Source organism: Amyelois transitella, chromosome 17 (genome assembly GCF_032362555.1).
Source record: "Amyelois transitella isolate CPQ chromosome 17, ilAmyTran1.1, whole genome shotgun sequence".
Classification (NCBI taxonomy): domain Eukaryota; kingdom Metazoa; phylum Arthropoda; class Insecta; order Lepidoptera; family Pyralidae; genus Amyelois; species Amyelois transitella.
Genome location: NC_083520.1, coordinates 6544162 through 6572043, shown reverse-complemented (window position 1 = coordinate 6572043; position 27882 = coordinate 6544162). Strand labels below are relative to the sequence as shown.

The 27882-nt window shown below is 37.2% G+C and overlaps 2 protein-coding genes across 8 annotated transcripts in view; one reads left to right on the top strand and one right to left on the bottom strand.

Moving 5' to 3' along the window:
* The first annotated feature begins 190 nt into the window (after positions 1–190).
* Positions 191–27882, top strand: LOC106134308 (uncharacterized). Of its 4 annotated transcripts, none has more exons than XM_013334321.2 (20): positions 191–382; positions 1962–2047; positions 2495–2535; positions 2893–3105; positions 3398–3489; positions 3742–3857; positions 4083–4303; positions 4619–4826; positions 4954–5364; positions 5788–5895; positions 6283–6327; positions 6667–7299; positions 7469–7624; positions 7724–7916; positions 8150–8513; positions 9122–9287; positions 9734–9929; positions 10363–10492; positions 10964–11102; positions 27644–27882. In XM_013334321.2, exons 1-19 carry the CDS (start codon positions 270–272, stop codon positions 11096–11098), a joined length of 3627 nt encoding a protein of 1208 aa, XP_013189775.2. In that variant the 5' UTR covers positions 191–269; the 3' UTR covers positions 11099–11102; positions 27644–27882. The 4 variants fall into 4 exon arrangements, with proteins under 4 accessions (XP_013189775.2, XP_013189776.2, XP_013189774.2 ...); XM_013334322.2 differs by lacking the exon at positions 27644–27882 and adding an exon at positions 17867–17939; XM_013334320.2 differs by lacking the exon at positions 27644–27882 and having other exon boundaries at positions 10964–12337.
* Positions 12351–27882, bottom strand: part of LOC106134310 (protein gustavus) — a 48552-nt gene continuing 33020 nt past the window's right edge. For 3 of the 4 annotated variants that reach the window (XM_060948756.1, XM_013334325.2, XM_060948757.1), the window contains exons 2-5: positions 19112–19414; positions 18078–18339; positions 16864–17119; positions 12351–16178 (exon numbers count right to left, since the gene is read on the bottom strand). In XM_060948756.1, coding sequence (XP_060804739.1) covers positions 16042–16178; positions 16864–17119; positions 18078–18339; positions 19112–19302 — 846 coding nt within the window. In that variant the 5' untranslated portion in view covers positions 19303–19414 and the 3' untranslated portion in view covers positions 12351–16041. Of the gene's footprint in view, positions 16179–16863; positions 17120–18077; positions 18340–19111; positions 19415–27551; positions 27748–27882 lie in introns of those variants that run through there. The other variant, XM_013334324.2, reaches the window with a different exon arrangement.

Below are 27882 nucleotides of genomic sequence, written 5' to 3'. Positions count from 1 at the left end.
ACGTCATGCCGCAGCAAAGTCCGTGCCATATCTTGACGAGGCCCACGCACGTGAACAGATTTTAGTTGTACTGTCGCGACTGACGTCAGGTGCATGCCGTCTCAGAAAAAAAGAATGTTGACATTTGTAACGTCAATGTCATTTTTCACAGCTGAAAATAGTATTGTTTGTTGATTTGAATTGAAATGAAGTCAGTTTGAAATTCAACGAATTTCTGTCGACTTTTAATAAAGTTACTTCCTGAAGCAAACGAACGGTTTTATTAAAAAATGGATATTAATCCTTTGACCCCTAATAAAATACAAAGACTTATACATTTAGCCGAGGACAGGTCGTTCAACTTCCCTCGACGTTTGTTACTAAACGATGAAGATTTGAGCAGGTAAATTGTTGAGTTTGAAATTTGATTACCAAAGGAGCCTGGGACCACTTATATATATAATTAAGGCTTACGCTTCAGGGTGTAGAGTTGGTTCAAATTCAAATTAAAAAAAAATCAAAATTCAACAATATTTTATTTAACTCCACAAGTTACACAATAGATAACACAATAATAGTAAAAAAGAGAAAACAATTACAAAAACTTGTTAGAGTCCTGGAAACTCAAACTAGGCCGGAACCTGTATCTTGGGTCACCAGGTCCCCTTGTTACTTCCGATGTTACAAATGTGAAGTTACACAGTCTTCTGTTATACATACTCATATATATTTATTTATTAATTTTATTATTATTTTTTAAGACATAAATTCTAAAATGCTCTCCGTAGCCTCATAATCTAAATCAATGAACCATTCCTTAAGTTTTAGTTGAAATTCCTTTTTCCTACAATTATATAAATCCAATTTCTTATTAATAATATTATACAACATTCCTCCACGAAAGTCATAAAATTTATGTGCAAAAGACGTATTTACGAATATACGCTCACAGACTGCGTACTTTCTTCTTTCTTCGGCCATATCCTTCTTTACATTCGCGAGAAGGGTAGAATGTATATGCGTAACCGTTGCCGATATATATAGCTGTCTAAAAGTCAATACTCCTGCCTCTTGATAAAGTTTATTTGTGGGATAAAGTGGCGGTTTAGACAAGCTTACTTTGAGTATAAGCCTTTGCGCCCTTTCCAATTCTATCATATCTGTTTTGGTACATCCACCCCAAGTGGAAATGCAGTACGTTATAATTGACTTAGCCAAAGCATCATAGACCATATTAATTGTACTTTTATCTGCCATGTCACGTAATTGTTTGAATAAATAGGTCAATTTCCTGACTCTTAGTGATACCGTATGTATACGTTGGTCACGTAGTTATATGAATCGCTTCCCATGTGTATTAACATTAATAAATCTATGAACTTAAATGACCTAGAATTTCTCGCCTTTAAGGTAACTGTTGATCAACAGAGTGATGAATCTATTTTTTATTAACTATATGCTTTCTGTTTAATTTATAGAATTCATTATCAGTTTAACGAAGAAAAAAATAAAACAATTATCTACTTATATTATATACTAATACTAATATTATAAAGTTGAAGAGTTTGTTTGTTTGTTTTTTTGACTGCGCTAATCTCAGGAACTACTGGTTCAAATTGAAGAATTATTTTTGTGTTGAATAGACCATTTATAGAGATATGAGAAAACAAATGTGAAAAAAAACAGGGAAAACTGCACAGTTAAACATTTAGTTTATTGTTAAAGTGTGGGGAAGTATTTACTATTACTTCCCCATACTTTAACACCAAAATATGTAGAAATTATACATTTTCATTGCACAGTTAATCATTTACTTTGCAACATAAAGAGTTTTATGTGTTTTAATTCATCATAGTCTGAGTGAGAATATACTATTCAACATTTCTTAAGCATTTGCTCAAGAAATATTGACAGATTGTAGGATTTAGAGCTTGAAATTCAATACAAAAAATGTACTTCTGAAATTTATTTGTTGTTTGCAGATTGGCATCTCATCCTGCAGCTCAAGACAAGTCTGGAGCAAACACAAACACATCGTCAGGCATTATAGACCTGGAGAGAGTTGAAGGTAAGGAAATCAAGTGTTTCTCTCTGGTTGTGAACCTATATAAACCATTTGTTATTTGCTACAATAGAATAAACTATCTTAACTAATATGAGTCCATTAGAAAAGAGTAGATTTATTTTCAAAATTGGATACAATGTATCACTTATGGAAATCACATCATTTAAATCTAATTACAACTACTACCGCTTCCAAAGCGCATGTGTAGAAAAAGCGGCGGAACAAATTACACTGCATTCAATTGTAGAATAATTTTTATATGAAAGAAAGCCCCTTTGTTATACTTTTTCTGTAATGAAATTTATTAAAATACTTTAGATTAGGTAAAGTGAGAAATCATAATGTATAATAACATTGATTATGATTTAATACACATTTGCAATTTTATTTTTCTGTATGGTTTTAGAGTAATCATGTATCACAATGTCTGAAAGTTATACTTGTTTTCAGGATTTGGAGACTCTCTTGGCAATTTATCTCTCAGCAAATCTGTAAGTACATATATCATAATACAAGAACACATTTCATATATAAGAACTTCAATGTTGGTCTAATAATAAAGTAAAAATGTAACAGCTATTTCTCTTTCCATGCAGATTCTAAATGTCAAAGAGAAAGGTAAATGAGTAATTTTAAATGATTATTTCTTTTAGAACTGTTGGCTTGTGTCTGTACGTATATAGAATCCTTCATTGTCCCTTCAATACAATTTTCTGATTTTAACAGGTATTCTGCAAAAACTATACACGCACACACATTTCACATTCTTTTCTCTTAAAAATAGCGCCAGACTTGGCTTCATTGACATTAAAAAGGGCTCACCATAACTATGAATTATTATTTTTCAGACCGCTTTCAATCCCGGCGAGATGACAGGCCGATCGACTGGAGCACAGGAGATGGAAACTAAACTAATGAGCACCACCCAGACTTTGGACCAGCAGTACGGCCGCCACTCAATAGCCCTCGACAGCATCACCAATGAAATGGACAGGCAAACCACTGAAGTTCACGATATACTCAGACATTCCATTGCTACTGATTTTTCTTTTCATTCAAAGGTAAATTTTTTATAATGATAAGATATTCTTATAAGCACACAGATACTTGAAAAAATACAGGGGCGGTAAATTCAGTAATTTAATAATGGGATCGACTAGCAACCTGTCACTATTTGAATCTCAACTCAACAAGCCAAACAGTTGAATGTGTTGAATCAGAATTTTTAAGATTGTTGGCTCTGTCTACCCTTCAAGTAGACGTCATTATTTGTATGTATGTTGTTTAAAATTTTGGTTATTTGTGGACAAGAAATGGTAAAGATAGTTTGTAATAAACATTTTTGTTTTGCAGAGAGATCTTACGGCGGACGAGTCATCTTTTATCAAAAGAGAAGCAGTTCTACCAGTCCCTACTAACCAGAGAACAAACATCACAGAAAGCATGTATGTTTAGTTGAATTATTTAGCTACAGAATACACCTGGCAAGTAACTTTTTCGAGGGAAAACATAGTGAGAAAACCCGCATATTCAGGCAACTAGATGTGTTGCCATGAACATTGAATTTCCCTGCTAAGGTTGTGGAAGTCCCAATTGAAAAGCATAATAAATTTTGTATATTTTCTGCATCACTATTTGTTCCATGGTTTTACTCTGGACTGTACTTGTTTCATTTAGTATTATTATTTTGATTGTAGGGTCAGCAATAACACCTCAATGGGAGCCTATTTTCAAAATAGATGTCCCGATTTCGGGAAAATTCTTGGAAAGACCGATAGTCCCGACAGATCCTATGCACCCAGTATTAGTGAAGGTAAAAAATACATCACCTGTTTGATTTGTAATTTATAAATGAAGGTTGTTAATATGAGTATCAACTATCTACTACTATTATAAGCAACCAATCATTATCCAAGTTAGTTGGTGATGGTGAAATCGTTAACAGCTAAAGAAGAGAGATAGAGAAACAATCTTTATGCAATAGATTCGGACAAATCAATACAAATTGTTATTCTTTATCTTTTATTGTTTTTTTCAGTATCAGCTAGTTATCAGATGGATCCAGTTGGGCATTCAACACATTACAAAATGGATCACACCTTAGATAGCGTTCCCGTTAAGCAGCCGCGCATTCCAGATAATGTACCAGAAAAAAGTATTGTCAACAATTTGAACAACACAAAAACATTGGAGAAAAAAAACAATTTAGATCATAAGAAGGATATTCAGAATGTTTTCAGTGGAAATCTGGAAAAACAAGTAAGTATTAAAATTATATTACAATAATTAGAATTTACCATTAGCTTTCTTTAGAGGCCAAAATACATACATACATTTAATCTCAATTTTAGTTTAATGATAGAATTGAGAATCAAATAGTGATGTAGGCTTCTACCCATCAACTATAAGAAGAATCCCAAGTTTATTAGTCTATCCTTTAGTCACCTTTTGCTATATCCATGGGAAAGAGATGGAGTGCCGATAACCACGGCACCAAGATTTGTAACTAAAAATGTGTAATGCATAACATCGTCTCGAAGTCTTGCCAGGATTTTAATACTTTCTCTGATGCAGGATAATACGAAGGTGAACAAATTACTGGAGAAGCCGATGTTGCCATTGTCATACAACACCATGAATCACAAGTCAATGATCAACATGGCGACTGCAACGCCATCTGACATTTTGATCAGGAATCTGGAACATTCAATGAGGCTTGTGCAGGAAGATACAGATGGTGACGAGCCTTCTCTGAGCATTTCCAAGATTCAGGACTTTTTGGGTAAGTGAAGAATATTTTTGGAAAGTTTTTGATGTCATCCTAAACGAACATTTGATCAAATCGGGAATTTCTTAGCTAGATTAAGGCAAGAGTACCCTAAACCTTACCTACCTACTTGAATTTACAGGCAGACAATCCAGCACTAACGTTAGGGTATCAGATATGTTGAAATTAAACAAAAAGAAAACACAGCCGCTCACAGAATTACAGAACATACAGGAATGCAAGCCAAACAACGAAGTACATGTAACCCTTTTGAAGGATACGAAAAGCCTGGCCACAGCCAGTACAGCGGGTAGCATCAACACCGTGATATCAGTTGACAAGAAAACTAATATAAATGAAGAAGTGCCAGCCGTATTTGTTACTGCGGATACTTTGAGTTTTAACGAATTGAAGAATGCTCTAGAAGAAGATGTTAAAGAGAAACTTACGTCTGTGAGATCTAGGTCTCCATCCACTCAGTCAACTTTGACTACAGTTCAGGATAACTACTCGAGTTTCAAGGCTAGCAATAGCCCTTTACATACCAGTAGAGGTAAATTATTATAGTTCTTGAATTTATTTGTAGTACTCAGTTGTAATTGAGATTGTGGGTAGTTATACTTGTTTACACTTGTTTGTCTTTCGCCAAGTTACTATTGAATTCACAAAAGAAATGCTGTATATAGATTTTTATTATTACACAGTATGATTGCATTATTTTATTTTTATCCCTAACTTTATATCAATAGAAATTATTATTTCAAAAGCAAAACAAAACTTAATATATCTGTTACCGTAATACTATACATATGTGTATCGATTAAAAAGAAATATGACCACTATGTAAATTATGTAAAAGATTTGTATTATTCAAAGTAATTTATCATTAGATGTGTATTTACTATATTGCTGCTCCACTTAAAATGTATTTATATTTATTTATACATATATATTTCTTGTATATTAAATTTTTCAGGCGACGCACATATCCCCTCCCCAAATAGCGAGTATAAAGAATTAGATAAATCAGTTAATTGGCACGAGCTGTTGCGCCATAGGCATTTGAGGCAGTCGCTCGCGAAAGGTTGGTGGGGCTTGCTTCTTAGCTTTTCGGAAGTGGAATTCTAATAACCAGTTGCATAAAAAATTACCATAAAATGGTATACCTAACCCATTGCAAAAGCTAAATAATATACTAACATGCTAACAATAAAATATAGTTTTTCACCGAACTACAACAAAGTGATGTTTTACTGAAATAGTCAAAATGAAATTATGTGTACTTGACACATAATTTCATTTTGACTATTTCAGTTTGTAAATAAGCCACTATATACTTTGACTGTTGGGGAAATCGATGTCGCCATTGAAAGCTAATTTGTTTTCATCATTGAAACATTAAAGTGTCAAAGTTTTACCGTTATGATCTTTTTCTTTTGAATAAAGTAAATATGTCCATTTATATTTTCAGAGCAATGGGCTGATATTACTGCCACAGTAGCTAACGGATACGTGGGTAAGTTTAACACAACCGTATGATTACAATTGTTATAACTTTTAAAATTCGAAAACTTTCAATGATACCCTCTATTTCCATGGAAATAGTGGGATACACCAAAACTTTGTGTAAGTTAGATCCAAATTCCGTCTTTACACTGAACTTAATTATATATAGTTATTTTGTTACATTAAGATTATATTTTCTATTAGTTAGCCATTGTTAAAAACTACCCACTTTAGTGGTTTGGCAACTGCATTCTATTTAGTAGCGTGCAGACACTATGTCGGGACTATTTCCAGTTTTATTTAGTTAACTTCCTTCCCTCACCTTACCTAATGATTTTTACTATTCAAGGTGTAAGCTGCCCTGTCACCGTAACAACGACAATACTGACAGAAACCTGGTTGACTGCCAAGTTTCAATTTGACGAGCTCCCTGATGATGGCAAAAATCTCACTATAGAATTACCCCGATTCCCCATTCTCCTGGCTCCGGGGAAGGATGAACGATTCACCCTACACATCACTTCTAACGTCGAAATGAGCACTTCACTACCTTTCACTATGTTCCTGAAAGATGCATCTATAGATTTAGATGTAATACAGAAGGGTAGTGTTGCTATCGATATAAAAATGCCCGTGATACAAGCCATGTCGAGTGATGGAGTCAATAAAGTAACGTTCCCGCCGATTCAAGAAAAGACGGTGCTCACGAAAGCATTTGTACTTTTGAGTGACTGTGAAGTCGATTTGCAGTTAGACCTATCTGTGGTAGAAGGAGACAGTTTGTTTGCTATTAAAAATGTACAGGAGATAAAGAAGTGTGATGTGAATAAAGTGCTGATGGACCGTCAAGGATCTACAGAAGAGGCTCAGGGGAAAGGGAAGGGCAAGATCCTTAATAAGCAGCTATGTAGACTTTCTAGCGGGAATGCTATTAGAGTCACCATAACGTTCAAAGCGCCCAAGTTATCCGATATACAAATACGTAAGTAACAATACATACATAATTTTTTAGCTGGATGGAAAAAAATAGTTGTTAAAAAACAGCCATTGAGGCATTTTTGTACATGGTGGTGCCAAAACATTCGAAATATAAAAAAATTTAATACATTGTAACACCAAATTTGTGACACGAAACTAATTACACATTTCAGCTGATGCAATGGCATCTTTCAACGGAGCCTTGAACGTAAACCTTTATGGGTTGAATACGACCCTGAGGAAGGTGGATCTTATAGCTAGCGTTGGGTCGGTCAATCTGGTGGTGCAAACTGGAGTTACGCCAGAGACCAAGTTAGAACTGACTCATGGTAAGTTTTAAAATTAATGCATTTGAATTTCGGTGTGTTTGTGGAAATAAGTTTATAAATGTATGTATATAAATATATTTAAATCGTTTTCATTTCCAGAACCGACTAAAATAACTCTAACTAACACGGGCACAATCCCAGGCATGTGGTTCGTTAAATTCGCAATGGCGAATGTAGCGGGCCATAGTAAAATTCCTTTCAAAATATCTCCGTCTAAATTCGACATACGGCCTGGAGAAAGTAAAACCGTCGGTGTGGCGTATACGGGACCCGAAGACTGCATAACTGAGGCGTTAGTGTTTTCCTACCTGTTTTAATTAAACTTTATTAAGATTTCCATTACTTTTAATAATGTAGTCGCGATTGTACTCTCAACTGTTTTGTAAGATAATTGTTAAGTAACAGTTTACATATCAATTCATCCTTATTTGTGGATGTCCAGAGGTGACTAAAGGACTAAACACGAACAACTTGTGCTAAAAAATAAATGTCACTAAAGTTATTTTCTCTTATACTCGTTTTCAGAATTTTGGCGTTCGAAGAAGTCTCAAGTGGAAACAAAACAAAGATCGAAATTTGTGGTGGTTCTGAAAAGCTCAAGATATTCCCTGTAAAGTCTAACCACAACGTGTTATCCTGGGTTCGCCCTGGCCGCAAAGAGCTTAGTATGCGGAATGTTCTGGATAAGAAGATTCAAATCAGATGTCATATTACTGGAGATGGATTTGCTATAGATTTACCTGGAGGGGAATTGAAAGGCATATATTTGGTGTCGTTTTCAGCGAATGAGTGTAGACCGCTGCCGATATTGTTTAATCCAAGTTCGAACAGTCCCCAAAATGCAGTGCTTCATTTGGTACATGATAAGAACAGCGAATTTTCGAGAGCTGTAAGTATTGTTATATCTGTCCTCTTTGACCATACTATTTCGGCTATCTAAGCATACGTTTTGCAGTTTTGGCAACCCGTCTAAGCTAGTTATCACCTTGGATATCGTGAGAAGATTCCTATTGTTTACTTGTCTGACAGTCCAAGGGAGTCCTTGAAGCATTAATTGTTAGTGCCTTTGTCTTTTAGTAGAAGTCTCCGTGACATTTACTAAACATAGTTTTTTACTATTTATATTTTGTCAGAAAGCACATGATGTAGTTTTTTGCGTGTAGATAACACTATATATTTATATATTACTAGCTGTGCCCGCGACTTCATCCGCGTGGAATAGTTATTTTGGGCATCATTGAAGCTCTCAAGGATGAATAATTTTACCTGTTTTTTTCACATTTTACATTATTTCTTTGCTCCTAATAGTTGCAGCGTGATGTTATATAGCCTAAAGCCTTCCTCGATAAGTGTTTCATTCAACGCAAAAATAATTTTTCAATTCGAACTATTTGCCGAGATTAGCGCGTTCAAGCAAACAAACTCTTCAGCTTTATAATATTAGTATAGATAACAAGAAAACATGACTTATTTCCTCCTCACCCGTCCACACCGTAGATCCGCCTATACGGCTGCGCAGGCGGCGCGCCCGCGCGCTGGAGCGGGCTGGTGACGTACGGCGACACGGCGCTGGTGCGCGCCGCCGCGCGCCGCCGCGTGGAGCTCGCGCTCTACAACAAGGCGCCCGCGCCCGCCTTCGTCTGCGCCACCGTGCACTTCAACCGTGAGTAGCCCTCATCTACTGGATTTGCACCTAAATTATCCCAACTGGAAGGGATGTAGACTTGATTATATGCGTAGCTGTCATAAATCTCGCATCTGCCTGTAGGGCTACTTAAGAGGATGTTTCAATCGTGATTACTTGATGCTCTTTTTTCGGTTAAATTGTTTGGCCTGTTAGTCGATCTTGGTTTTCTTTGGTCCAATGACTCCATTGGTTTCAAGTCTTAATATTGGTTGACCCCCAGTCCTTCACATAGCAAGCGAGTGGCCTATGAACATCTGTCAAAAACAGAATCTATGAAGATCTTTATCGTATGTAACTATTTTTGAAAAAAAGACAGGAACCGCTGAAGCAACTTCTGATTCAGGCAAATTATTCCTGTTGCGAAATATTAAGATAAATTACTTAACAAAATACATCTCACACGAAATTCGTTTTTGTTCCAGTTCAATTCATGTTCGCGACGGAATCCTCTCAGCTAGAGGGCGCTCGAAGCGTGGTGGGTCCTAGAAGTAAACACGTGGTGAAGCTAGCGCTGGACTGGGGGCGAGTGGAGCGGCGAGCGCGGGACTGCGCGGGCTCCGCGCTGGCCACCGTCACCGTGCTGTGCGGCGCCGAGGTCACGCGCAGGAGGATACTCAGGTCAGTGTCTATGGTCACATTCTGTTTTGTTTGATATTGTTGACTAGAGGGTGCTAGCGTAAGTTGTGAAGCTGATTCTGAACTCGATCGTGAACATGGCCTTTCTGGTCTTTATCCTTTACGGGGTAGACAGAGCTTAGTTTAAAAAAATTTAAAGGCCATGTTTACCTGGACGAATTATTGCTGAAGGCGTAAGATTTAGATAGTGCTAGCCGATCTTAATTAGTCCCAAGTTTTTTAGCCTTTCCTTCGATTGACTTTTACAATATGTACGGAATAAGAAACAGCTATATTTATACAAACAGCTAAATTAGTAAATTATTGTCATTTTTTAAAACCTAGCCAACATCACAGAACTAATTATATCAAAAGGCACACATGATTATACCATCATTTATCCATATGTTAATTCTCAACTTTGCAATATTTACAGGGTGCTTCGTAACGAGTCCGGTGCAGTGGACGCCGACCTCCTCCCTGCACACTTACAGGCGCTGACCGATCAGTACGAAGGCGAGGACCCGAGTATAGACGAACAATTGGCACATTTTAACGAAACTAAGGTATATATTTTTTGCAAATTGTTAGACTGCATCATCGTCCTGGCGTTTCACTCCGTTGCGTCCTAATATCTTTAATGCACACTATTGTGCTACATTTACACACTACAAATGAGAAATTATACTTTGCAGCAGTATGTTAAATTTAAAGTACATGAACAACTAAATTTTTTTCAGAATTGGAAATTTAATAGTAAAATCATGTTACTGTGAAAAACTATGATGTCAAATTTTACTAAAGTGCAATTAAATTTGGTTAGAAGTTTTATTATTATTATAAAGAAATATTGTTCTTGCACAATAAAGATCAAACTAATAAAAACTTTTTATATACCTATGTAATGTAATTTGTTTTCTATTCAATAAATATTCTTTCCATACATACATATAATCACATCTAAATCCCTTGTGGAGTAAACAGAGCCAACAATCTCGAAAAGACTGATAGGCCATGTTCAGCTGTTTTCTTTCCAGTCATCGTTAAACGAGTTGCTAAGCGGTTTACACGAGCTGACGGCCCAGATAGACCTGCCGCAGGACTTCACGGACGAGAACACCATCGTCATCACCGATGATACCGTAGTAGAACATCACACGCTGCTTGATTAGATTTGTAAGTATTTGCCATTGTAAAAAATACTAGCTTTTTTTCAGTGAAATTGTCTGTAGTTTATATTGTAAAGTCAATAACTTATAAGTATACAGAGCCAAAAATTCTGCTATACTTTATCGTACGCACATACAAGGTTACACGTTACGTACGCCTACGCAACGCCGCACTACTATATATGTATGTTGTTCAATCTATTTTGGACAAATTGATTGAAGAGATTTGTATGCAGAAACTATTAGCAACACGTGTGAACGTTTCTTTCCTTTTGAAATTAATAAATAAAACAAAGTTGTAAAAAAGTCTGAATGTAATTATGTATTTACAACAATATTTGATAAAATTATAGCATTTGCTCATAGATATGAGCTATCTCATAAGAATTAGCCTTTTATGTAAATGTAAACGTTGGTTTAATGAAAAACTTAATTTTTTATATCACAGCTCTGTATTCTTACGATTTTGACAGTACACACATAAAGTATTTTTGTATGGAAATCCAAATAACTTAGTAGGGTAGTTCAAGACTGGAATTCCATTTCGTCTACAAAACTTTATTATAATCAATTTTAATTTAGTATGTTAGAGTAGAAGTAGTATCAATTTAGTGTTGTTAACTTTCTGCCAATTGAAAATCTATTGTACCTATTTTTTAAAGGCTTTGTATGGATAATATGGTAATAAGTTGTTTTATATGTGCTCGGGCCGCCTTAATCCACGACGTAATGTTCTGCTGTGCAGACGATTTATGTGTCGGTGTGGAAACAATTTGTTTCTTCAAACAGCCAAAGAATAAAGTAGAAAATCGCCTTTTAAAAACAAAAATAGGTATTTAATTGAAATTTTCTTTTTATGGTTTTAATTTTTACGTCATGTCCAAATTAAATTTGTGGCAATGAGTAAAAATTTATCTTTTGCATGAAAAACACAATTTAGAAAATCCGACAGATTAAAAAATATTATTGTACTAGGAATAAGAATTAGTAATAGTAGTACAGAATAGTGCTTTAAGTTTATTTTGATCTATTTTTTAACACTTCCAAGATTACAAAATTTATTAATGCCTTATGCATAGTATTAACGTATCTGAGACTGGTATTTCAATTGACTGAACTTTGAAATATGTAACATTTACAATCCGTCCATATTTTACATAAAGATACGAAAAATTGATTCGCATGAGAAATGTGATGCCAAATAGGATAGTTATTTATAAATAAAAGCATATTTTTGATTCATATCATTTATTATTTTCTTAACGTTATTTATTCCAATTGTTTTCCTATTTTTTTTATTAATTAAATCATTGTATCTAAGAGATTCGACTGTCAATCGCAGTGATCCGTTAGAAATGACCATTTAAAAATATTGCCTAAAACTTAAACTAAAATGCATTTCCACTTATAATAATCGTTAGACACTGCAAAAAATTATAATATTTTATATACAGGACTAAATTTGACGGTTTATAGAATTCGAACGGTTATTTTTCTCTAATATAGCATCCCTTTGCGGTAAACCCCCTCGTCTAGGATATAGTCTGAGAACGGGCAAGGAAACTACAATACAAAAGAGAAAGTAACCGGTGTTTCAAACGAGACGGTTGGTCCCCGAGAGCGGTTTAGCGCCAAGGGCCGCGTCAACATCGAGCTTGGTGTAATAATTATCATGATTATATCTCTTACACAACGTAAATATCCGTCTAACGCACTTCGAATACATATCACAAACACCCGCACACATTCTTCGCCAGGCACACTGTCCTTCTCTTGCACTCTCTCACACGTTTGGCAGTTTGTCAATAGTCATTCTCACTATGTTAGTATCCACGTTAAACTCATTAAGTATAAAATTGATTTCGCTTATTGTAATTACGATATTTGAGATTATAAAATATTCGCGAGAGCAGAGATTAAACGTGAATAACAACATTGTACAAAAGTGAGCCCTCGAGGGATGTCTACCTTGCCGTACAATCTACATATGAAAAATCTTATTAAAATGGAAGTACTTACACATCTTTATAAGGATAAGATATTAATAACTAATTTGGGTCAAAATGGCTGACGAGTCGATTAGTACAGTGCTTTGAAAATACTATTTTCAATAATTTATTGCATTTATACCTATTAGTCTAAAATTCGCAAAAGAAGACGTAACAAGGAGATATTAATTCAAAAATTTTAACACGCTAGGCTCATGTACAGTACAGCTAACATAATCCCTGGGTGACATATTCATTTGGATACAATGCGTATAGTCATAAATATATACATTACACACGCACACATTTTTACATTAGGAATTAAACATACTAAACTAAAAAATATAATCCAGTCACTTAATGAACTATAAAATATAGTATTTAAGATTGCCAACGATACACTGGCCTAGTGAACGACCGCGCCGCAGCGGATCGCAACGCTATTGTTACAAGAACGATGACATCTAGTTACATTATTACAACTTGCCGAGGCTCGTGAGTTTTACTTCGTCGATCTTCTAAAATATTTCTTAACAAGTAAAATACGCTTCTCTGCTTCGACTGGCGTCAGGTCAGAGATCGTATTTTCTAAGAGATCAATATGGCTTGCATTACAGTTGATCAGTGTAAACATAAATTTATTAAGCAATCGACTTCTACATTAACTTACAATAGTGTCGTATATAAAGCGTTCATAAACTGTATATCGGTAACAGAGTGTACCATATTCGCCCACCATCGAGTCGGATAGTCCAGGCGAAGGCTCGAATAATTTCGACGTCACGAATAAAACAGAAAACCATGTATTGAATTCAGTACAAACGGGCTGATTTCAATTTGTCATTAAAGTATAATTATCACAGATAACATTTAAATAAAAGTAAGATTTTATAAGTCATTGATATAGTTTGCAATGTGTCAAAATAATAACATCTAAACTTTATACCGATTACGGGCGCTGCAAGCTAGACAGAACAGATATTTTTATTTGTCAATATATTTCGCGTTTTCGTCTTAGTATATAAATAGTAATGCCTCCTAAATTTAAAATCTATTCTATCCGACTTGCGCCTTACATAAGTTTCTAATTACTCAGAAAGTTATCGACAGAGGCCTGTAATAACATCTTTTATTTGTAACTCGAACATAACACAATTTTATTGAACCTGAATTTCAGTACCTTTTTATTTCGATTAATCAGTTGCAGAATTTTTGGCCACGTGCATTCTGCCTACCGAAGCAAGTCGATTGATCGCCATAGTTGTCGTGATTTTACGACAATAAAAAATACGCCCTTTATTTGCCTTTAAGTAATAATAATAACAGACTTGTAGCGTTATACGATAACAATTTCAGTCCTTAGGACCATGAATTAAAAAAAAAATTCTAAGAATTATTATGGTACAAATTTGTGATTGCACACGGTACTCGCGATAGGCAGAAGAGGCTGGCGGACGGATTGTAGAACCAATGACCCTTACCACTTAAAATAACATTATGAAATAAAATTATTTCTATCACCACCTGGCTTCGACTAAATATAGCGATTTAATCATTAAATTGTTTATACTTTTGAATTAATGATAAACATTTTTTTTTCTTTAACATCCAAAGCTCACAATAAGCTTAATTATAATTCATTATTTAATTATAAAACATATATTTTGCATGCTTACGGATGGAGTAAGGCCTGTCATAGAAAAAGCTTTCAATCCGTCCGCTTAACCATTTATTAAGACCCCCAATGCAGTTAAATATTGCACTCATTTTATGGACCAATAGACTATAAGACATTGTAATGTAGTTAGTTAAATCACGTCCAAAAAAGTCTTACAACTATTTTGTGATGCCTAATCTTATAAAAAAAATAGTTTTATTGGACTCACGAAATTCATATATTCTCTATTGTCTTTGGATTGTTGTCTATTACAAATTTATGATGACCTTGTGGCAAGGGTGCAATTTCGATTTCGACTATCCAAACTCCTTTGGACAATTCATTTCTAGCAAAGTTCGTTTTGGAAATGACACGCCGGACCGGGCGCCAACTATCGGCATAACTCATTCTAGGCCATATGGTACGCCTAAATAGCATATTACCTCATATATACCAAAACAGACTTCTTGTGGAACAGAACTGTGGTTCTTTTTAAACTACCGGCAAATTGCCTTTTTCTTAATTAAATCTAAGCTACGAAAACCAGGCGGTCGCGGTGGAATTTAAAAACAGCATAAGCACTCCTCCATTTTTGTGTTAGTTTGCGCGACGATAAGCCAAATGATCTTTTATTAACGGCCAATAGTTGACGCTGGGCTGTGGTCGTCGACATATTAAAATACAATTTTAATTATTAAATTAACTAAAAATAGCCGCGAATTATTCGAGTTCCAGATCAAGTTCATAAATGTAAGATCGTAATCGATTTTTAATAATAAAAAATGTTGCTTTATTTATTGGTGGCTGCTGAATATTTCATGGTTGCGGAAACACATTCTGATTTCATTACATTATAGTCTTGGTATAATTTTTAGTATTTAGAAATCTAATCGTGTCGTTTAGATGAAAATATAACATGTTTTCAGTATTTCGTACAAGATCTGTGAATAAACAGTTCAGCAACGTCGACAGCATACTACCTTCTCTCTACAAGTGGAATACTGCAACGGAATCTATCTTGACTAAATCCAACGAAGGCAGCTAATAATTGGGGCCTTTTACCAATAATACGATCTATTCGTTCGAGGCTAAAGTTGCAGAGCAATCACTCCAGGAAAACGTCAAAGAGTGGAATTTCGCAACGGAATCTATCTTGACTAAATTGAACGAGGACTAACAGTGCTTTCGGCGCTATGTTTGCTAAGCGATCACTCAAGAAGTCAAAACAAAAGAGTCTTTCCTCGAGCAGAGGCTTAGGCGACGTCCGGCACTCGCCGGGCGGGGTGGGCGCGCAGGCGGCGCTAGGGCGCGCGGTACAGCAGGTAGGCGGCCAGCGCGGGCGGCAGCGCCAGGCGCTGCGCCGCCGCCGCCAGCCGCCCGCGCCCCACGCGCTGCCGGATCACGCGCCGGCACAGCTCCATCAGCGGCAGCGGCTCCGCTGCGGGGCAACAGAGCGATTCATGAATTGGCATATCTAGTTGACTTCGCTTGTTCACTAACTTATTCACATTAAAAATATTGCAAAAGCAATGGAATATTAATTTTATTGGAAGGGTGGACTTTCTACCAACGGGTTGCATGCGACCACTCTTTAAAATGTATTGTTTAATTTACGCACTGACCGTGAACAAAAAAGTAATAATTTTAAGAGAGGAGAAAGTAAGATTGTCTTTTGTTAGTTTTTCACACAATGATTTAAGGCGCAATAGAAGTCAGGATTATATTTATGTTTTGAATTTTTCTATTATAGTTTTCTTTACTAAAAGTATATTATTTTACATTCCGGCCTAATTATCCATACAACCACATTGATGCGAAAAGGAACTCGTGTCTTGACCCTTCGCTCGGATTGCTTTAAAAGCAGTTTAGGTACTTCCACAGCTCTGAGCTGCTTTTCGCAAAAAACTTTCTAACGTCTTTACTAATAGCGGCATGTAACCCGTAAGCTGTTCTGACTCTGCTCATAATACGACCGGCTGATTTCGAGGCCGGGCTGGCAAAAGAAAAATACGTAAACGAAGTTGAATTCGTAAGAATTGCAAATTTTAATTAAAAACGCTGCTATTACGCACTCCATACAGTCGTCACAGAAAAATTGCAAAACCAAATGAATGAACACTTACGATCGAGCCCGCCGATGTATTTCATCGTGATCTCGGCGTGCCCCCACACGGCGGACACGATCGGGTACAGCGTCTTGCCCCGCAGGCCGCGCGCCGCCACGCCCAAGTACCGGCCGTCGGCGCAGAAGGCCAGGGTGCCCTCGTCCATGTCCAAAACTACTAGAAGTCTGTCCGGGACTAGGAACTGCTCGTTTGGCCGTAATAAAGCCGGATACGTCGTGCCGCTGCCGCCCGTGCCTTTCGCGTTGTGGTATACCTGGAATCGATGACACAAATGTTAAGTAATTTACATACAATACATATATTACGTCTTAGACAGTCGAAGGAACAGTCTGTAAAAGACATGAACGTTCAGCTGGCTAGATTAATGATGGAATTGGATTTGAATAGTCCCAGATTGCTGCTATTCCTATGTCTATTGCATAAACGATTAACATTTACAATCCGCACGGTAAGACGATGCAGCTGTTTTGTTTTTCGAGACTAGACTGTTGTATATTAATAAATAAGATTTGTAAAGTGCATACTTAGTTTTATTTCAAGACAAGACTGATAATGTCATAACTCAAGACAATCTTAACAGCACTAAGAAGTATTTATACAAAATAGACCAGTGGAAGCTTGCACAAGATGATGCGTCTACACTTTTAGTTAACTTACGACATCACACAAATTAAGAGCGTCTTAATGTGTTTTCAGTTTCCTTCCCTCTTTTTAAAATAGTAATTGTTCATTTCTTTGTAAATAAATAATGTATTTGTTATTATGTCACCAGATAATGATATATAGTTAACCGGTTTGTTTAATCACAAATTCATGAAATGAAGTTATATAAAAAAATGTTGTACAGTACAAAGATACTGCCTATTTCTAAATAAGTTTAGGTATGTAAAACAACAAAAGAATACTTAGAAGTGTTTGTCGTTTCATAAAATCACTTTATAGACTTCTTTCTGGGTTTCGTATTTAACATTCATGCCGAAAGATGAATATACTTTTTCAGGATTTTATAATACATAATCACGTTTATCTTCCTTGTGGGGTAGGCAGTGCAAGCAGTCTGAAAAGTAGGCCAGGCTTCAAACAGCACAAGAATTGACGGGCTCTGGCCCTGCGTCAAACTGGCAAAAAGCTGAGAATTCTATATTGTTGTACAAAACTCTTCTGAAGAATTGTTTCAGAATATAAATATTTGTTCATCTTTATATACTCACTTTATTTCTTCCCAAATCCCATCCCCAACTCTGGTCGGTCGCGCCGACTAAACTCTGGTACCCGACGGAATGGAGCGGCGCGTGCGCTGTTGCCACCCCGACTACCGCGTGCGTGCCGCGTTGCCGTGCCGGCCACACTATTTCCCAACAGTGGAGCCCTCGGGAGTAACCCACTCGCCCTCTAATACAGTCTGTACTTTGTGCCACCGGGTGTCGGTGGAATGTTAATGCATCTTCTTCTTTTACAAATATGTTTAGTGATCTGAAAAAATATAAAAATAATGTTTGAGTCTCAGTAGGATGGAAAAGTGGGATAGATAATAATAAATCGAGGTTAACTCTGTCGATTAATTTGCACATTTATGACATAGGGTTCTGAAGTACTCTGCTGTTGGATATACCTATAAAAAACAAATTAACCAATGTTTGCTTGCTTAAAGTAAAGTTTGATCATAACCACGGCAAACAAAATTTGTTTAATGTTTATGTTAAAGAAAATACAAAGCCAGATACCAATTAATTGTTGCGGATAGTAAATGATCGCGCTCAAAATACAACTGCAATGAAGGAAGTGTTTGCATCAATGGCGTCATTGATGTTGACCATTGCGATACGTTGCAGGCTATTGTTTCCATGGAGCAACGTGGAAGAAGAAATCTAAATCGTAAGAGTAATTAGATCTATGACGAAATGCGTAATGGAAGTGAGAAATATTTTCTGAGATAGATTCTACCCTTTCGTAACGGAATATTATAACACGGATAATATTAACACACTTATTCGCTTCGATCAATGACTTGATAAGGGATTACTTTAAGAATTGTTTAAAGATAATAAGTCACAATTTATCAACAAATCTACATCCATACTCAACCCCAAATTTCAATTTGATGGGTATGATGATGCCTTATTTCTTCTTAGACATCAGCCTATTCTAAAGCATAAAAATGTGATATACATTTTGTTCTGTCAATATGACGGCCAATTGCACAACTGAGAACGGTAGCACGTAAAGAATGATGCTAAACCCTTACCTATCTTCGGGATTCCACGCGTGTTTAATTTGTAAGTCAGCGTGCGCTGGCGGCGCGTCTAGCAACGCGTCGAGTCGCGCTGGCCGAGGCGATTCCGGTGCCAGCTCTCTGGCGACTACAGCTTTGAATGGCGCGGTGCACTCGCGCGACACCGACTTCACACCGCCAGATAGCTTTTGCCCCATGTTCATACCCCTGCAGCGTGTACGGGCGCGCTTGGGCAGCGCCTTGAGGCCGCCGCGCCGCGCCTCCTCCGCGCCGCCGCCGCCCCCGCTCCTCACTGAGCGCACCCCGCTCTTGTATCTGCAAATGAAAAATAAAAAATACTTCATTAATGCTTGGAGGTTTTAAAAACATAAGTTCCTTTTTTAAATATGTAAGTTTAAAAGATATCAATCATGTTAAATGAGAAATACAAAACTACACAAAGTACAAAAAGTTTCAACACAGATAACATGGTTTGTCTGGCATGTATTTGTCTCTGCTGTCTTATTCTTTGTTGTTGGCTTGTGTTGCTGATTCTTTGTTAAGTATCGTTTTAAGTATAAGTTTGTACCTTAAACAATCCAAAGATTTGGTAAAGTCTTAACGGTTGTAACAATCCGCATTGGAAATATATTTCAAGTTTTTTTTTAGTTTAGTCGAATATTTACGTTATTCACAGGGTGGATTGAGCGGTGCTATTCTGCTCATTGTCAATATTCAAGCATTTGTGTTGTATATTGATATTGACGCTTTAATATGGTAGAACAGGGTGATGTGAACTTGAACAGATAAGATTTCCGCATCAAATTTGTATTGGTATTATTATTTAATTCTATTACCGAAGCGTGAGGAACCGGTTCGTGTGTTAGTGAGTGGCATCTATGTCGTCAGAGCAGATGCCGGGGCGTCGGCTGCGGATAGCCCGCTCATCTTATGTAACTAGACGGCCGTCTAACCGTGAAAGTCAACGCTCAAAAGCCAAGGTTAACACGGCCCTGGAGCCTCATTCTGACAACACATGCGAATGTTCTATTGCTGACCATTAATTGCTATTTATTTTATCCTTGACCATGATGTCGTGTAATTGTACAGCAAATCCTTGATTATATACACACGCCTTGATGCTTGCCTGTAGCCAGTCAGTGTAAACAACGTATGCAGTTTCATTCACATTATACAATGATGATGATTTTGTACAGGACTAGGGGTCCTTTCGGGAACCGGCATGATGGATGCTTATAATCATGTTTTAGATGAGAAGGGACGACTAAAAGGCACGCAAACCACAAGGCCGTCTGCCTTTCCGTTGCCTAGAGCGACTGCATGACAAAAGCGGGAAGTGAAAGGCAGTGAATGTGTCCCGAACCGCTCCGCGCGCAGCACCGGCATCGCTGTTTAACAACTTAATGTACCTAGACTGCTGTTGATAAACAGTAAGTTGAACTTGTATAACATCCCTATTAAGCTCGTGTTGATTTTATATATTAGTATCCAGAAAAGCCGAATTTGCAGATCAGGATTGATAAGCCAAAGGTTCATGAAGTTATATTTTAACGAATAGGTCTTTTTCAGCAAGGAACGTGTTGTTATAACGGTGTTCAAATATAGATAACAATGCTAATATTTTCCCGATAAAGTAAGAGATTAACCGGCGAGTTCACGTGCATACCCAGTGGTTGGTAAACAAATATCACACGTGACTATATCATCGATGTGACGTCAAAACGGCCCAGGAATAGCCGGCTCATGCTCGGTTCTCTATTTGCGCAAAAGTACTTTTTACTGTACTATATTCTCATGCTGTGCGAAGAACATAACTTTCATAAATAAGCGTTATCGATATTGTGCGTTTGCCGGCAAGTAAACATACCTACTACGCAGCAAACAAATCAGATAATTCAATTTTGAACCCATGACATCAGATTTTATTTTTGTAAGGAATTGGGTACAGCTAAGTTCTAACATTCTCGCTCGGTGAGAGGTGAATGGAACAAAACTACGTTGCTAGGCCAACAACATTAGCGTGTGCCAACGCGCTCGAACAATGAACTAGCTAGCCGAATGACGCGCACTTCTCGTCCGTCATTTTTGTAAATATGGGATCCCTCACACGAACATTCGTGTCACCAATGTCAACGACTCTTCTTTCTCTACTGTCTCACACGATTCATTTTAGTAAATAGATGATAAATAACAACTTTAAGATGAACCGGTTACCATACACTGGTTCGGTATTGCGTGTAATTTTAGCGCCTATCTAGCTTTACAGGACTTTATCGAATATTATGTTCAGGACGCCACCACAGTCAGGAAATGGAAACATAATAACCAATCCATCTTCTTCAATCATACCCAAGTTTTTTTTTGTGATGTTAAATAAATTTAATGGATGGTCGTATAAATAACTACTGATTGGCAACGTTTAATTTGGTACACAAACAACATCTACGAACGGAATTGAAATGTTGTTCTGTCCCAAAACTGAAGTGAATACTGAACGAGCCTGTGAAGGACGGATTAATTGTTAATTGGATTACATCATGGATAATCTGTTTAATAAACAAAATTTAAAAATGTTACAATGTCAAACAGCGCTTAATTGAAGTGATAATGGTTATTTATGAAATGAGGTTCATATAAAAAACTTCATGACAATTGTCTGCCATGAAATAAACAAAATAAGAAAAGAAGAAGTACAAGTCGCACTTTAATATATCGCGGGTCATAAGTAGAAAGTGGGGCTACGATAAGGGTCAACTTGCGAAATGCTGCACAACCGGACGACCGAACCATATAGGGAGATATTAAAAATTTTATGTACTTACCAAACTGGTTACATTAAAAACTCAAAGTTCACGGGATACGCATACGACCGACACCAATGCATAGAATTAACTGAAAATATTTTCTTTATTCTGACCATTAAATTAATTAACTCGGACAGGTATCAGGGCATTAACAATATTAATAGCTCGTTAGGATTTCTATCAGTACATTCTATCGTAAAAATAGATTGAATTCTATCGTTAAGCTACGGTCCAGAAGTAAGATCACTAAGGCATACTTAGCTATTTACCCACAACCACAAGCGTCAAATGGATTATGAACTAATGCGGTAGTATTACATGGGCATTTGCCTAGAGGCACACCAATACGAATTTATATATGTGATGGGTTTAATTTAGAATTTAGGAAAATGAAATAGCAGATAGCAATTAAAGTAACTATAAAAACTGGTACAGAAAAAGTTGGCTGATGCAATGTAATTTTTGGAAATCCTAGGCATTAAGCAGTCTAAATGATCATACTCCCGGCCAGGGCATGATGAGAAACGAACTTTTTCTGATTGGCCTGGGTCTTGGATGTTTATCTATATAAGTATTTATTATAAAATATAGTATCGTGTAGTTAGTATCTCATAACACAAGTCTCAAACTTACGTCGAGGCTAACTCAATCTGTGTAATTTGTCCCATATAAATTTTACTTATAAACATTTGCAAATAATTTCAAAGCTTCTAAGATACCTTACAGGCAAACTAGATTCTTCAACAGAATTTTGATTGCGTTTGCCCCTATCTTGATTGCGTCTTAATTACCCATTTAGCTCAGATTTCTTGCGCGCAGACCTCGACATGGAAGCGATGCACTATCTTTGGTTTAAATAACAATTAAATAATCGCCAGGGCGTGTCTTTGCAACCTTGTAACTGTTGCCGTGTTGCAACTCGTGTCAAGGAAAAACCTACTTAGCAGTTTCCCCGGCAGATTTACAATGAACTTCATACAGTGCTTTGTACGCCTATAAGACTCCTTCCAAATAAATGCATGCATATACACACAGTCAAGTCTAACTTAAGACTACTCGATGATATCGTGAAATACTACAGAATATTTCAATGACGTCGTTATAGTTCAAAATATTGTTATAATTATTTTATAACATACACTTGTAATGCATCTTTGTCATGATACCAGAGTGATACCCGCGGCTGATGATTACATAACAAGTGGCGTGGTGTGACGACGGTGCGCTCATGTTGCGCTGCTGCATTCATCATGTCAAGGATAAACGACGCACACTACTTCAACGGTGCCACGGTCATTCAGATTCGATGAGTCGGGCTTTGAAATGTGTTGCCCTATAGGATAAGATGTATTAGTCCTTTGCTTTTATTTTAATTAGTAGGATTGTATATTTAATGTTATCTATTGAGTAGTATTTATGCGCGTACCTCTGCGCTGATTTCAACGAAAGAAATGCTTTTTGCACATGTTGTGTTATTTAAAACTAGAATACAGATGTCAAAAACGATAATCTTTAACAAGCACAAATACTAAGCTTGTCAATTGCTAGGTAAAAACTGCAAGAAGGATTCAGCGTCAAAGAACCCCGGACTTCTTTGACGGTCAAAGTTGGCGATATTGTTTGTTCATTAGCGCGGTGCATATTTCTGGCGGGTAGGGCATGCACCGGTAGTCGAGGGCCTTGACTGCAATGAGCGCGCGCCGTAGCATGTCAAGGGAGCGCTGCTTTCGCCGCAAAGCCTGCTTCAAGTCTAGGCAAATTTCATGGACCTACTAAGTTCCTTCAAGAATACATACATTGTTCTTCTAATATTACGAAAGTCTAAACATAAATAAATAAATCAAGACTTTTATAATGTATAAATTTCAATAAAATAAAATCTGACTTACGAGGAAGTTTTTATGAAGGGGAAACTAACATCGAATGTTTTCCTAACATTTGTACACAATAGCTTATAACAACACAGCGAAGGCAAAAACAATTTAAGCACGGCCTTCGTGCCAAGAGTTGTGTAGGCCTTAAACGTGTCATATGTATTACGTAGAAGTCTGTGCATCGCTAATTATTGTATAGCAATACAGAGTGATTAAATTCTACCTTGTATGCAGCATGCAATGTAGTACAAAATACTTGCTAAATACCCGAAAAATGCTAAACTCGGAGGATATCGGAGCATATGGATAAACGATAGCGCAAATTTTATGGACCATTTTAAGCAAAACAAAATAAACACGACCAAATAGGAGGACAAAGAAAAGCACGAAGCAAATTGGAGCAATCTTCTAAGAGGCGGGTTGGTGAGGCCGATATGAGAACAAATCTACTCAGACACCGTTGGCAGATAAGCACATCCTTGCCGTATCTAAATACCTTCGGCGCAACCGAAAAAGCTTCCGACTGCGGGTGGATTGGAACATTTTGCAATAAGAAATTTCATAAATGTAAGTTTTGTGAGAAAGAATAAGTTTTTAAGTTCATTCACATTGGAATAAAGCAGCCTACTTAGCAATATGTGTACTTAATATTTGGTCTATCCTGATATACTATGGATGATAGTTTCATTTGACATACATACATACATATAATCACTTTTTTATCCCTTGCGGGGTAGAAAGAGCCAACAGTCTTGAAGACTAAATGGACACGTTCTACTATTTGACTTAATGATAGAATTGAGATTCAAATAGTGACAGGTTGCTAGCCCATCGCTTAAAATTAAAATCCCAAGTTTATAAGCCTATCACTTAGTCGCCTTTTACGACATCCATGGGAAAGGGATGGAGTGGTCCTATTCTTTTTTCTATTGGTGCTGAACATATTTCAATGATTACCTTCCGAATGCCAAAAGAATAAAAAAATGTTCAGTAATTCGAAAAGCTAATCGAAAACTTCGCAGTGAAAAATATATCTCGCTGTTAGTGTTGGGTGGGAATGGAAAACATTTATGAGAGAAGACACAAGGCATGGCAGGAAATAGGTACTATTTGCCAAGCAAATCGCGTCAGTGAGGCGTGACCTAAGTTGATGACGAGGTTCAAGCACTTCCGTGAGTACAGATTGCATTTAATATGGAAGCAGCATCTTGGGCATTGATCTGTTTTCTTATTTACTTCAAAACGGAGGAATTTAATCGGAGTTAAACTAAAGAAAGATAAATTGAAAACTAGACGCCGCCCGCGACTTTGTCCGCATGTTAACCCTATCAATCCCACGGGAACTCCGGGATAAAAAGTTGCCTTGTTATTCTGGGTCTTCAGCTAACCTACATACCAAATTTCATCGTAATAGGTTCAGTAGTTTTTGCGTGAAAGAGTAACAAACATCCATACTGACATCCTGATATACTCACAAACTTCGCATTTATAATATTAGTAAGATATACGCTATGGAATGGAACAAGCTGAAGTATGACTTGGAATAAGACTGTAAAAAAAGATTGTTTTATTTGTTTTTCTGTGGAAGGATCAACAATGCAACGAGTCTCGACTTGGAAGAAACCGGTATGGAGCACGGTGGTGGTCGAATCAACACAGCTTGAGATTATCGACCATACTGTCAATGCCATTTTTATATTATACGTACTCAAGCAGATTATACTATCAGAAATCGAAATTGAAGTTGCAGATGTTTAGAATAGCTCACATTATTTGTCCGTGAAAAATGGATAATGCGTAAAGATGAAAAAAGAACACTGTGCAAGCAAAATACTATAAATAATAGAGCAACAAAGGGCAATGGATTGTGTACGTCGTATGTGCTTGGGGCTGCGAGTGGGGTCAATGACATGCACCCCGCCCTGCAGTGGGGCACAGACACAGGACGTGAGTCACTCATGGGGTTACCAGCTGCTGTCGGCAAAAACTTACCCTCTCAAAACCCAGAATTACAGCGCGTGTTGCTGCGTGCGTCACTTTCTATTGTAAATTCTAATTTTTTTATATGCTAATCTATTTTATTTATCAATAAGATAATAACATGTATCTCGTTATGCATTCCCTAGAAATTTAGGTAATATTTATTTTGATTTAGATGGTTTGCAAAAGATCTATTAAAACTAATTTATATTATTTTATCATGCGCGCCTATTATGTGTTCTTAGGTAGGTATATTATTTCTTTTTGTGCTATTGTATATTTTTATAAAAATACTAAAGCTGGAATAATCCGAATGTAAATTTTTTGTGTGGCCTGAACCAACTTTGTGATGGGAGTGAAAGCGACAACATATGGCCTCGTTCGCTTTATGAAGTGTAGATTTCGCTGCCATATGGTATTCAGACAGCTGATTCAACTCTTTAGGTAAAAACAAACCCAATATTATAATATTACTTAAATCGAAAGTAGGTCGATTTATTTTTAAAGACATGCCATGCATGCTTATAAGTTTGGAGGTTGGTATTTATAATAAGGATTAAAAAATAGGTTGGTATAATTGCGTAGAATATTGAGTGATTATTCGTAAATAATATATTTACTCGCTATTCATTGACAAAGCCGTTCCAATGGGAGCGAAGAACTGGACAATCGTCCTTCACCGAGGACTGACTGGGCATCGATCCTGAATAGGTAGGTGCTCGCTTGACGAGTATATTTATAGATTGTGATTGTATTTGTGAGTTGGGCACTCTTGTGCTAGTTGTCTTCGCTAGGTAATGGCTGACCTCAGTTTTAACCAACTAGGACAATGCACTTCAGATTTTATTATGAAGCGTGGCAGTCGCGTGACTCACATCGTTAACTACCAAACATTGAAGGCGGAAACTGGCTTAGCAATGACGTAATGAGTATTGTAGTTGTTCATTATAATAAGATCGACGTGAGAACAAATACTTCAAGGAGAAGGCGAGCTAAGTCGGACCAGTCACTGTTCGTAGTCGAGTTCCCATGAAAAATAAAATAGTTGTCGTGTGAGGGTAAGCAACCAGGCGTCAATAACCTCGTCGGTACGGATCGTGGAGGTTGCAATAAATACAGCATCGGCGACGCTGGCCTGGTCAAGAGCCTTTCAAGGCCGGGAGGCAAGGCGGGGAGTGCGCTTGCGCCCCACATTTGTGTTTCTGCGTCTGGCTTGGACTACTTCTACAAAAAGTTTGCATTCCAAGACAGAGAACACAATCGTTCAATATGTATAGTATACTGATGCCATTTCAGCAAATTAAACAATAAGGGTTTAACATTTAGATTCTATTTCTGAATCTTGCGAAGGCTTGAAGAGAAAATCGTGACCGCCAATTTAGTTAAGATTACGTGTGCTTGGGTCGCTGGTTTCATAACTTAGTCTGTCAAGGTCGTAAACACTAATGACTTTGTACTTGAAAAATTTTGCTCAAAAGAATGAAAAAGTACTAGTTATTACAGTTTTCTAAGTAATGCATTTCTGAGAAATGCATGCCACACTACACTTTAATATCAAATTATATAAAATAGAATACTTTAAAATGGAATGCGCACACTAAAATTAAGTGAAATTGTTTCTTGTAAGAAACTCAAGTCCCAAGCACAACACAAACACTGAAAACATCTGTCGGTTACACAGCGGCAGGTAGATAGAGCGCGGTGAAAAGAGACGGGTGCACGTCACTCCGAGCGAGGATTCAACAAAGGATCCGCGTCCGTGACAGGAAACATGGTGAGACGATGCGAACTCACCGCAGATCGAGGAAACGCGCGGCTCTAGTTCTCCTGTCACAGGACATGTCGTCAAAAATATTGCACTGCATTAATCACTTCACGTTCACCAGGTAGACAGCACCATGCTTGCGGACCGCACATGCGCCCGCGCACAACGCACACTACCACCAGCGGCGAGAGAACGCGCGCACTGAGCTACAGTCGTCAGCGGCGCGCGAGCTACCTGCTTTTTCCGCGGGCGGCGAAGCGGAGGTGCGCATCGTGGCGCACGCACACGCACAGGTACGCGGTGCCAGCCGACCAGGGGAACTCACTGCTATTCCACTATTTATATTTTGATACCTAAATA